Source organism: Tyto alba, unplaced genomic scaffold (assembly GCF_018691265.1).
Source record: "Tyto alba isolate M040663 unplaced genomic scaffold, T.alba_DEE_v4.0 Super-Scaffold_2, whole genome shotgun sequence".
Lineage (NCBI taxonomy): Eukaryota > Metazoa > Chordata > Aves > Strigiformes > Tytonidae > Tyto > Tyto alba.
Genome location: NW_024881282.1, coordinates 3,223,234 through 3,236,707, shown reverse-complemented (window position 1 = coordinate 3,236,707; position 13,474 = coordinate 3,223,234). Strand labels below are relative to the sequence as shown.

The following is a 13,474-nucleotide window of genomic DNA, read 5'->3' as shown; positions in this document are numbered from 1 at the left end:
AATTCATTTCCTCCCAAAGTACATGTCCTGTCAAATGAATCACAACTCAAATTATGCCCATCTCTTTCTTCTGGTTGTAAGTGGAACCTGGTCTCACAAAAACTATATTTAGGAAGAGTTCACAGGCTAGATACTCAAGCCTGGACTCCTGGAGGAGGTGGCAAACCAGACTGCTTCATATGAGAAAAAGGACACCCGACAAAAGAGACTACATATTATTTTAAAAGAAACAAATGCTATCACCAGTCTTTTGAGCTAGATATCAAAGGTAAGCAGCAGTAGAGAGAGTGTACCTGTAAAAAATCAGAGTTAACGTGAGAGGGAATAAAAAGGGTTCTGGACTACTGGGAGGACTTTGCCTCAGTTCCCAAAGAACTTTCCTAGTTAGGAAGGGAACAGGTAAAAATAGCACCTAGATATGGTCACAAATTATAGCTCCTAACTTTTTTTGGAACTAGACAATGCAATATATGCACATTCCTTGATAGAGTATGTAGAATCCACTGAAATATAAACAGCAGCAGGCCTGGTGCTGAGGCCTGGAAAAAAATGTTCCTTTTAGGACAAAGCAAAAAAAGGAGGACGTCTTAGCTCAGAGGCAGGGCTAAACAGGAGCTACACCAAACAGCACGCCTAGAAACGGTAAGAGACAGTGCCTGGACTCTCACCTTCCCAAAGCTGAGCAAAGCACATGGCTCCAGTAAGCAGGTTTCAAAACAGCACTGGTGAGCACCCAGCACTGGGAGCTTTATCAAAGCTGACATCTTCATTTCTTGTCAACTTTGTGACAGCCAGTCAGATACTTTCAGAAGGACCACAGCTCAGAACAGACAGGGTTAGACAGTGCTCCAGTTGGTCAAGTTCATGACCAGCTGGTAGAACAGTGTTTTTTCTGAAGCGTGCTTCATACTACAAAGAAGTGCAAAGAAAACGGTGTGGGGGGAGGTAGAAAAAGGCATGAATAAAACAATCAGGATGACCAGCACACATTTTCTTCTTTCTATTTAACAAAGACTTCATGTTAGGTAGTATGAGAGTTCTCTTCTAATGGACTGTGCCAGAACGTAACCAGATCTTCCTAACATGCCCCCTGGTTGTTTTCCACTAAAGTACAGAAGACATGCATTTAGAAAGCAGCCTTTAGTTTAAATATGCTTTATAGAATCAAGAAACGGCACATTTAAATTTTAAGAGAGCTTATAAAATAAAGACTTCTGAATAAGCAACTTAGAGTTAACTTTTCCTACCAGTTTCTTCACTCTATTGAGCTAATGCTTCATACAGGCAACAGTGACACCTACTGTTAACACTATCAAATGGATTCAACTTTTACATCTGATAAAAAAAAACAAATGCATTTTTCCAAAGACTTTTGAAAACATATTTAACTTTTCCTTTTCAAAGGTTTCCTTTGTAGCAAATCTATTGCTATTACTGCAGAACTGAAGTTAGCAACCTGTTTTGTAAAATGCCTTTTAAATACAAATTCCTCAAAACCAACCTACTGACAGTGTTTAAAACCTCTATTATATTTCCCGACAGCTAACATTCTTGAACTGTTATAATTAAAGCAGATCTCAAAAAGGCCTTCTTGTTTACCTTCATACCAGCATTTCATGTTTTCACCTAATTAACCACCCAAAAGTGCAGTTATCATACCTTTCTATACTATACATGTGTTGGAGTAACTGGGTCCTGACTATGCAATGCCTCTGTTCTAGATTACAAAGAACTATGTAAAAGGTTCAATGTTAAAAAAAAAAAAAAACCAAAAACACAGACACAAAAAAAAACCCCATACACCTACATGTACAGCTGGTTTATTCAAACTACAGTATCACTCTACCAAGCTAAATTTTGGCAAGTTGCTTTTTTCCCATCATTCTACTTTATTTAAATAAATTCTACTTTTGTTAAGGAAAGCAGGCTAGAGGCTTTCCAGAGAAGTTCTCCAACAAAGAAGCTCTGTGATTTCAACATCCCGAAGGCAAGTCCATGGGCTAGCTCTGCAGGCAGCTCCAGTTCAGAGCACTCAAGCATCCACATGGCAGAAGCCTAAAGACCAAGGCACACACATACATACATCAAGCCCCATCTTCTTGCTACCAGAGGTAAATGGGCACTATCAAGATACCTCCTTTGCACATTCCAGTCCAGAAGGTGGGGGTTATTTTATATTTTGAAAGTCTCCTTTCACACACACTAAAGAAGTTACTATAGCTATACAGAATATTCTCAAAAACCTTACCTAAGCAAAGAGAAGACATCATAAGAGTTACGAACACAGTTCTGATCCACCTGGAGAAGACTATTCTTCAGGGTACCTGAGTGATCCTTAAGGCAAAGAAAGAATGTTAATTCAAGAATCAAAAATTTTTCCAACTTGACTAAAAACATGCACTTTTGGTAGGAGAAAAAAATGATTTTGCATTTAATGTATTTTAAATCCGTCTTCATGAAGTTTTATGTAAAGTAGATAGAAACAATTTGAGGCAGCAATAACAAACACTACGTTCAACTCCGGCTTACAACAGCACTTACCTATAAAGATGCTAACAACCTATCACACTAGTTGTGTTCTAGACACGGAGTGTTTTCTTGAACTTTATAATCCATTACTGCACAAATTTTATGCACAGAAATACTGAAGGATGGAATTTACAGTACTGCCATTTTTCAGCTTCAGATCTGAGAGTCTATTCAGTAACGTGCCAGAGATGTACAAGACCGTGAGATAAAGCTCTATTCTTTATCCATGCTGTAACATGTTTCAAAGATCAAAACAATCTTAGTTTTGAAGGTTGTGAACAAGTTTCTGGAAGTTACAAAAAAAAAAACCTTCTGTCATTCTGAAGAGGCCAAAGCGTACATTCTGCACAAAAGGCATCAAGACAGTAAGAGGCAAACAGCAATTCTTCATGCTGCAAAGGTCAGATAGCGAGCTTTGCCGTATCAGGCACATTCACACAAATTCCTAGAAAGACACAAACTCAGAACTGTTTCTTCAGATGATAAAGTGAATTCTAAATAGGTCAAACCACCTGGCAGCATTGTCAGAAAGTTTATGGATTGTAGGAAAAAAAGGCATTTATTTTAGTGTACGAAGTAGCCCCAGCTGGTACATGTGATCAGCTCATTTTCCAACAGTGATGCAGATGTACCGAGTACCACAATCCATACTTATGTGTATTCCTCCCTGCCTCAACAGGCTGTTTCCATACAGAAGATGTTGAAATGCAGAGCTACATGTCAGCATTTACTGACACAACTGCATTAGCTGCAGGTCATGCAGCAGACATTCCTTTCCACTAAAAATAAGGTTCCACCTAAAGAATCACGCGATCTATACACTCGATTATGCAACGTATTGCAATAGAGGCACCGTATCAGCAGCTGTCTCAGCTGCTCATTTCCATTCTCAAGATGTTGGATCCTATATGTTGAAATTTCTGTATCCCCTGAAAAAACACTAAGATAACGACATCTTAATGACTCCATGAACTAGGATGGTAGAAAACTGAAAAAAGCACAGCTACCAGCATCACCATTTTACACCATGAAGTTGATGTCTTTTCAAGAAACACTGCCTTCAGAAAGCAAAGTGCAAAAGTTTTGAGAGAACAAGTGGAATGGCCTAGAATAACTAGTTTCAGGAGGGAAACAATTTGGAGCAGCAGCATATTTTAGCCTTTTCTTTTTCCCCTGCATTACAGTGTGTTGAAAGGAAATTCCCAAAGAGTCAGACACCAAGTGGTCTATACAAAACCATTCTTCCCTGAGAAAACTTGCAGAATGTGAACTGGAAGGGTTTCAGACTTCGTTATTAAAGAAGTTTGCCCTTTGAAAGGGGAGTTTGCCTATGTCTCTGCCACAGCATTTCTTAAATACAGGCACATGTATTCATAAACACACAAAAAGGCATATGCAGGGAAAGACTCTACCTGCACTGATGGAGAGCACATACTGTAGACAGAGATGCAGCTTTCCAAAGATAAGGATCTTTCCTGCTTGATGGTTGAAAAAAGCTACAATTCGGTATCCTTGAAGAATATAACTTACTCTTTTGTTCCCCCGTAGCCCTGACCACAGCCAAATATTTAGAGTTATGGAGAGCTGGTTTTATTTCTTTAAGGTGACAACAGAAAGCTAGTCATTAACTAAAAGCTACACTTGCTTCCCTAAATGCACTTTCTGAAAAGATATCACTGCAAGAGCAAGAGCGAGTCTTATCAGTTAGTAGCAGCAAGTATAAAATGGTTGAAAGAAAATTTGAAAGCCAAGAAGGCACTGAGAAAACCAGAGGAGGAGAAACCTGGCTTTAGAAAAGCCTGTACAGCACTCAAAACTGATTTTCTGAAACCTGGGTAAAAAGTGGTTTTATACAGAAGCATGCAGTTTCAGACAAAGCCAAGCAGATTCAGAAAACTGCAAAAGGATTGGGAATACTTTAAGTCCAGGTTGACAGCTTCAAGAAACCAAAAATCTCTGAAGCTCACATCTATCTTATTCAAACATTGGTCCAGTTTGAGCAAATCCAAATTGAGTTTCACTGTATGATTACTAAAGAGGATGAAACAAAGAGAGGAACAAATGCTTCAGAGGTCCCATGCCAGAACAGAAAGAGGAAAATAAACTGGACATGGTTGTGAGAAAAGAAACAGAATCCTGCCGAAATCTTCTAGCAAAATTGCTGCATAATTTACTACAAAATAATAATAAAAAAGCTTGAACAAAAACAGAAGTTGGAGATACAATTATGTGGAAGCCAAATGTGGTTACAAACAAAGCAGCTATACTGCCAACACATGTTTGTATTTACACTGAGAAGAAAAGCTGTAAACACTAGAAGAGGAGTTACATGAGCACTGTCAGACACCTACAGTGAAGCAGTAATACCCTTCAGGACTCAGAAGGCATGCACAAAATCTTTTGAAACCCTATTTCCCAACTTTTTTCTTGCCGTGGGCTAAGTATCCATTGCAGCAAGAAAACTGCAACTTGAATGAGAACATCATCCAAAGAAAACATTAATTTTTTTCATCACATATCAGCAACAGCCAAGTTGCTGATGGACAGAAGAGATGGAAGAAAGGTAAAATTCCCAATACTTATATATTGTCAAGGATACAGATTTTAAAGGCTTTTTTTTTTTTTTCCTACTGATGTCAAAAAAGTAAACAGTCAGTGAAGATATTAAAAATAAAGAAGTCCTGGATATGGTTCTTTTATTCTGTTAAGACAGTAATTGCTATACGACAATTGTCTGGTTTACCTAGAATTTCTCCACCAGTATTGCTGCTAGAGTTTTCTACTTTGTTCCTTTATATGACAGAAGCTTCCTACAAAGCAATCATTCTGAGCAAACCTGCATCTTGAAGATTACCTTATATGCAAGTGGGCTTGAAGATTCTAAAACAGCAGCTAAAGTGCATTACGTAGTAAAGCTGTAAGCCTTCTGTGCTTCAATTTTAAATTAAACAATTTAGCAATTGGAATATTCCTATTTGAGCATGTTGCTCTTGCTGATTTTGTTTACCAGTTAGATCTGCATTTAATCAATAAATCTTCAATTTTCATCAATAAAAACAATAGTTGTGAGAGTCCCTAGTGTTCCTGCCCTACTTCAGTTTATTCTGCTACAACAGCTTTTAAGCTACCACCTCTCCTCACAGGTAAGTTCACAGAACAGAAAAAAAGGGAATTTGCATTTAGTTCCAGATGGATTGAGCAATGCTCAGAAGTACATCTACAGTGTGTTTCGAAGTTCATGAAATATCGCCAGAATGATTTAGTCAGCTTCCAACAAATTTCTTATTTTGGCTCAAAAGTGGTCTTAATTAACGACTAAGACATTTATTACATTAATAAAGTGTACTTTATTGTAAGTCTCCATAAATCCACTTTGGCAATTTATTAATTTTTTGGACTATGAATTAAGTAACAAGTGGGTTTTCTGAGCAATGGGGGCAGGTAGGGGGAGAGTCACAAACCTTAACTTCATCCATACTGAGATGTGCAAAGAGGACACTTTCAACATTGACTGAAGTGTCTTCATGCACAAGGTTTTCATTAGACTTACAAAATGATATTTGTGAACATCTATATTCATAACAAAGTTTCATATGCATCAGTGCAAAGAAACTAAAACTGCTATTCCATCCACATATTATCTCAAAAATTGAGGCTTATGACTAAGATGTCTTGAAAAATTACAGAGATCACCAGAAAGAAAAAAAAAAACTGCAGGACATCAGAAACCTGAGACTAAAGATCCCTTTCTGCAGAAGGTCTCATGTGGTGCTTCGTAAGTAATATTTAGTATAACCACCAAAGTGGGGCTGTATAATATTTAGAATATCCAGCACTGGCATGAAAGTTATAAAGCACGACCAACTAAGAGCAGAAATACCTTTTAGGTGCACACAGCTTCTGAAAGTCAGAGGAAGAGTTTGCATGTTGCCAACTAGTTCGGTTTCAGTGGCAGACAAATCACTTAAAACAAGAGGTATGTACTATACAAGGAGAGATTTAGGCCAAGGAACTGAAAGAAAGCAATCAGAAGCTAGAGAGCAGAGTGACAAAATAAATTTCTAGCTCTTGCAGCCAGAAAGAACTGAATACATTTTAGGGAAGGACAAAGGAGGAGATTATTTGTGCTACAACTGTATTTGCAATTCAGCTACAGAGCATGTACAAGAGCCAAAAATCAAGATGTATTTTCAAACCTTATGAGCTAGGGAGCAAGTCCTGACAACAAACAGTCGTGAAAGAGGATAGTGTTACCATCATTGAATTCAGGCCCAGGTTATTAATACTGAAATCACAAAAAACTAGAAATGCATCCCTACTTGAGGAAAACGGAGTTAGCAGCACCAAAAAGCAGAATCTGAGCTGTGTACCAAACCAACTAAAATTTGAAGGATAACCACCAAAATACCAGAGTTTGACAGCTTGCATACAGCCAGAGTTCTGCATACACGGCCACCTTGTCCCCTGCTCCCCTCTCCCCACATATGAACGGTTACCCATGTTGCTGACTATAAAGCCATTGCTGCCATCCAAATCCCCACAAGACTGGACTTGCTGGTTGTGGCTAATGGAGAAGCTGTAGCTGTGTGTCAAGAGTCATCTTCTCTCCAGCCAAGGACTCCTTATACAACCTATCTATACCACAGTACTGCCAGCAGCAATTTGGGATTGAAAAAAAAAAAAAAAAAAAAAAAAAACCACAAAAAAACACCCTGTCAACAGTGTTATTTACAATACACAAGTTTAAAATTTTCCATCATGGATGTAGTAATCAGCATTGCCATATAATTAATTTGGCTGTAGTCACAATATTGGCTGAACAAGCATAAATACTACAGTGGAGACTGGAAAAAAATGGGGTGCAACAGTTGCAACACAGAGCAAATAGCTTCCCATTTAAAAGCTACAAACTGGTTTTAAGAGTAAGAACCAAAACTTTATGTGCTTTTGTATTTGCCATGAAAATGAGTCTTAACAGCCACACCATTTTCAAAATGTTCTACATTTGAATGAAGTGTCTGCCTCAAAGAATAAAGTCAAGGTTTATGTTCATAACCAGGCTTTTTTTGGACTTAAAATGCTATATGCCTTCCAAGAACAGTTCAGATGTCCATGCAACAGAGGTGAGATAACAGTTCTTAACTGTCATGTCAAAAAAGTATTTCTTGTCAAAATCTAAGCATTTTAGCATTCTGAGCATCGAAGTGTGAGGATCTAAGTTTAGAAGTTGAATTTCAGCTTGTCACCAGTACTATCAAGCCAGAACAAATACGATACACCCTTACCTTCTGTTCAAATGAAGCTCCGTAATATCCATCATTGAGACCAAAAATAATCTCATTTGGGTTTCTTGCATGTATCTGTAAGGAGAAGACAAATTATTTTACAGTCAGCTTACTACGACTTTATACTGCAAACATGCATAAACTGCTCTGTTTGATAGTCAAATGCAGGTTTTCGGCACCTGTAATTCTAGACACACATGAAACCTAAGAAAAAATTAATTTCTAGAAAATGCATTTGCTTCACAGCTTTAGTAACAGTCACTGAGTATGTACAGCCTTCCACTACCTAAAGGGGGACTACAAAAAAGCTGGAGAGGGACTTTTTACAAGGACATGTAGTGATAGGACAAGGGGCGATGATTTTAAACTGACCGAGGGGAGATTTAGATGAGATCTAAGGCAGAAATTCTTCCCTGTGCAGGCAGTGAGGCATTGGCCCAGGTTGCCCAGAGCAGCTGTGGCTGCCCCCTCCCTGGAAGGGTTCAAGGGCAGGTTGGACAGGGCTGGGAGCCCCCTGGGCTGGGGGAAGGGGGCCCTGCCCAGGGCAGGGGGTGGCACTGGGTGATCTTTAAGCTCCCTTCCAACCCCAAACTGTTCTGTGATTCTGTGTTCAGCCATTCTACCTTGAAATCAGAACCACTGGCCAGTGCATCTTTCCTAATGTTGCATTTCCAGTCAACAAAAATAACTAAGCGACTAGGAAACTAATCAGAGATAAGTCAAAAGGAATTAGTTGTCACATGGTATTACCTAAAATGATACTCAAACTTAGGCTTTTGTGGTCATAGTAGACAGTGTTCAGCATTATAGCTAAGATCCTGCTATTAATGAATAGTAAACCATAAATAAAACCATGCACTAGAGCACATTATTTAGGGAACCATTTCTTCTGTCCAGTGAAAACAAATGGAAAGAAAGCTATAGTACAAAGGGTACTGGGTTTGGCTGTGATGGAGTTAATTTTCTTCACAGCAATCCCTATAGATCTTTGACTAAAACACTGCTGGTAACACATCAGTGTCTTAGCTATTGCTGAACAGTGCTTGCACAGCATCAAGGCGTCCTCAGTTTCTCATTCTGCCCCTGCAGCAAGTAGGCTGGGGGTGGGCAAAAGCTTGCGGGGGAGACACACTGCTGGAACAACTGACCTGAATTAACCAAAGGATGTTCCACATCATATAACATCATGCTGGTGGGAGGTGGTGAGTGACTACCTTTACATCACTTGTCTGTTGGTCTCCCCCCCCGCCGCACTTTTTAATTTTTTTTTTTTTCTTTCAGTTATTAAACTGTATTTATCTCCAACCATGAGTTTTTCCTCACTTTTGCTCCTGACTCCCTCCCAGCCCACCAGTACAGAGGGAGCTGGCCAGGATCAGAGCAGCCATTCCCTATAAAGCTTTCTTCCCAGGCTTTGAAACATCACAATTTGAAAAAAAAAAAAAAATAGTTTTAAAGTGAGAAATAAACTATGATCTAGTTTAAATAGATCCTATGAATTATTCAATCAAAAAGTGCCCACTGAAATTAAGGGCAATCTATTTGATTCAAAAGACATTATTTTTTGGTGATTTTATTATTTAAATGATATGGGTTTCTTTTTGAGCCACTTGTACTATAAGCTCCACAATACAGAAAACACCTCACTTTTTACCTCCTTCAGAAGGCTACTAGTAAGAGACAAATACCGGAATTAAAATAGACCTTACGGAGTAAGCTCCTGGGACTGAAGTTCTTGGATGGGATGTCATTCCCATGAGAATGGATTAAAACTATAAGATAAACAAGCTATTCCTTGAATCAAGGCACTGCAATCTAAAGCACCAAGTGCTCTCAGTATCATTTAAGAGGCTCAGTGAACAATGGTAGCTTAAAATATTCAGCTCGTCAAGATTCAGCTCTGAAGCTAACATGAAGCTCTGCAATCAAACTTTAAAATAAACCCTTCAAATGCATTCATTTCCTTTCTTAGCACTTTATATATTTGTTCATCTAGATGTTTTGTTTCTGTAAGTAAAAAGGTGAGGAAAAAACTGTTTTCATATTACCTGCTGGCCCAAGTACTTTAACCCATCTAGATTGACCTTCCATTCAATCAAAAGCTGAAAGTGCTCCTTCTTGCCACCCCAGATCCTCACAACAAAACAAGAGACAGATGTATCAAGACGATCGGGCATTATCCCAAAGTCCAGACTCCTCCATGTTGGATTCTGTAGATATTCAGAGACAGATAGAAACAACTCAAGCTGAAAGTAGTTCTAAAATTGACAATTCAGAAAGTACAAAGTCCATGTCAAATATTAAAAAAAAACCCTTAAGAATAATGAACACCAGTCATTTCAAGGTTTACAGAGTTGAAGCCAACAGGCTCTGTTGATTCCTCATTCTGCTCTCTAGATAGAATTCCTGGGTTAAAAGCTACATGCTGTAAAGTACTTCAGAAACTGAGTAGGCTCTGCTTCCTCCCGTTACAAAACGTTGAAGAATTTACTAATTCAGTTTAGCCAAATCAGGAACTTTAAAAGTGGAAGTAACATTCCTTTCCAAGTTATAATTCAGCTTCTGAAAACTAGAGTACAGCTTATATTGCAAAAGTTAATTTAAAATGCCAATCTATTCCCCAATAATTAAGCTTGCGTAATTTATTAACAGGTTTGTTCACATTCTTCTCCTCCTTGACTGATGCTGATGGCAATCCTCAAATGTTGTCACAAAGAGCTTCTCTTCGCTCCAATAGATCAGACATGCATCTCAAGCTTTACAAAAGCAGCATACATTAAGCTAAACTCCAAACATCCATTCCACTGGAACTCAGATTTGCAAACACGAGGCATTCCAAGAACTTGCACTCACCTCTGATAACATTTAAATTAAAGATTTATAGAAACTGTTGTAACTGGCCCAAGCTGCAACCAAAACAAGTCAATCCAACATTACTCGTTCCAAGAGCCAAGTACCAACTTTAGGACTTCCACAGGCCATAAATCACAGGGTGTCCAAATGCAGAAATGGGAAAGTGCTTTTTAGCTGTATCTCCCTCTGCTGCACACAGAAATGGTAGCTCCTCCAAAACAAAAGGTAGGAATCCACCATACCATGAAAGAACAAGCCTCTCCTCCTGGTGCTTAAGCAGCTTGGAACAGGCCAAGCATCTCTGAACTGGTATTATGCAATTTAGAGTAAAATACCTCTGAAAAGAAGGGAGGGGCAAAGCTACCCAGTAAGTATTACAGGAGGAATGGGTTAATCAAGGTTTCCTAAAGAGAAGGAATATTTGGTGGCTATTCATACATAAGAATACCAGGCCATTAAAGTACCCATATATGATGTATGGAATTCACTCAAGACATCTTTTATTTACATAATTCCATCGCCATTCCATCTCATATTTCCTTTGGTTAGATTCCCTTTTTGTTATTTCTTTTCCTGATTTAGACCAGGCAGAACTCAAAATCCTGAAGTCACAAGCAACTCGTCTCTCAGAAAAGTTAACAGCCTTAAGGATACAGACAGCTTTTCCTCCATTCAGGTTTTCAAAGCATTTACAGCCCAGTGTGCTATAAATGGTGCACTTGTACCTTGTTAATGCAGACATTAAAAAGTCTGTTTAGCAGGTTTTCAGACTCCCTTACCCAACACTTGCAACATCCTACTCCCAGAGACACCTACCTCTTCTCAGCTGTAATAAACTGTTCAGTTCTGAACTGGAAAATTTAGAAACTAAGATAATTTCAAACTTCAGTTTCTTAAAGCTATTAGCTCTTCAAAGAATATACATGTTTATATATGCAGGTACATGTTCCTTATTGTTCACCTATATAACAAAAATATGTTCAAAGAAATCAGTGGTATGTTCTGCCACACTGTTTGACTCTCCCTTTATTTAGGATGTTGCAAGCAGGGCCTCTGCTTCTACACCAGCATTGCTAAACTGCACAGCATGAGCTTCTAATGCATCTGTACACCCAGCAAAGTAATACACAAGTGCTCTTGAATTTGCAGACATTTAAATAAAAGCAGCTATCTCTGTTGCTAACACCAGCAACAGCAGGAGGGTAAAAAAAAAAAAAAAAAAAAAAAACACACACACCACAACCAAAGATGAACTGTAAACAAACCTGAGTTATGATGCAAACAATTCTCAGCTACTGAAAGAAGTTAAACCAGTGAAAATCCAGCTAATATTACTCTATTTGGTGTTCTCAGTATTTAAAACGGGTATATATTGTAAAGCTTAACTTAAGCACTGAACAGTTTTCACGTGAAAACATCCTACCCTTGGAGTGTTTAGTCCTATCTGCAGCAAGACCAACAGATTATAGCTCCACAGCTGTTAAAATGAACTTGCATTTCTACTATTCAGTAACTCACTATTCCAACCCTTGTGAAAAGAACCTGAAAAGGAGGAGAAGCACACGATGTTCCTAGCAGGACTGAAGAGTAGAAATACACATTTAACAGTTATGGTATTCAGCATAGAAATCAATATACTGCAGTAAAAAATACAATTTTGAAAAGAAAGTTTTTCAATATTAAAATAACTTACCAGAGAATTCTTGATCACCTCACTCTTATAAAATTCTAAAGAAAAATGAATAAAAAAACACCTTTAGATTAGCTTAAATACTGATACAAATCTTTGTATTTGAAATAGAAAAAGCTAAAATAAGTAACACTTATGAAAGACAAACGCTACTGGGCCTAGTTTATCAGTAACAGATACATGAGAGTCCTTAAAATGCCATGATGCTTTTGACTAAAAGTATTCATTCCCACTTAATTATTAGAAGTCATTATTGAAATTTAGCATTTCATCTTTATACCCAAGATAGTCCTCAAGATTTACGGAGGCTTTGGTTTCTGGGGAAAGAACCCCACTACTTTACAATATTTGGATGAAATTTGCAAAGTGACTGGTCTGTCATATGGCATCTTCCTGGAGGAGTACAGCACGGATAAACTAACTGCACAGCTTTCCTGAAGAGCAAGGGTGACCTGTTCCAGATGCTTGGAAAGTGAACAGCCAAATTACCTTGCAGAGGTGACAAGAACCCTGTATTTAAATGGAAATAAGCAACTGCTGACACATGGATCTCAGCTTTCGCAGCCAAAGTAAGAGCTTAAAATCTTTAGGTAGACAGCTCTGGAGGCTGGAATACAGATTTTGTACAATATCTCCCAGTCCACTGGGGTCCAAGGATAAAGCTCTGATGGAGCACACGACAGTCCCGTACACTGCAGAAACAGTGAGCAGTTAAAGGTTCAACCAACCACTACAAGAAAGTCCAGGTACCAACTTCAAGTTATATATTCTTACCCTTATAAAACAACAACCTTAAAAAAAAAAAAATAAAGGTTTAACTACTCTAGCTGAAAATAAAACTTAGGTGAAAAAAAAAATTAATTTGTAAAACTCTAACTGTTGATCATAAGGAACATAAAAATTTATTTTTAATAACATCTCTCTACATTGTAGTGGAAAGAAAAGCATTAAAGAGAAATGAGATCTAACACTCAAACACGGTTATCAAAAATGGAACAGATGCCTGGATGCTTCGTGCCATTGGCTGACAATTCTATTTTTGGAAAACTTTGATAGTATTAAGTGCTGGCTTATGCTCCGTAAAATAACTGGTATGCACAGAGTGGAACACCCTCCC

At 38.2% G+C, this 13,474-nt stretch overlaps 1 protein-coding gene across 3 annotated transcripts in view; it reads right to left on the bottom strand.

Moving 5' to 3' along the window:
- UVRAG (UV radiation resistance associated) overlaps positions 1 to 13,474 on the bottom strand; it is a 96,876-nt gene that overhangs the window by 65,109 nt on the left and 18,293 nt on the right. For all 3 annotated transcript variants that reach the window (XM_042792664.1, XM_042792662.1, XM_042792663.1), the window contains 4 exons: positions 12,361 to 12,395; positions 9,863 to 10,024; positions 7,815 to 7,889; positions 2,249 to 2,334 (listed from right to left, as the gene is read on the bottom strand). In XM_042792664.1, the coding sequence (XP_042648598.1) occupies positions 2,249 to 2,334; positions 7,815 to 7,889; positions 9,863 to 10,024; positions 12,361 to 12,395 (358 nt within the window). The remainder of the gene's footprint in view (positions 1 to 2,248; positions 2,335 to 7,814; positions 7,890 to 9,862; positions 10,025 to 12,360; positions 12,396 to 13,474) is intronic.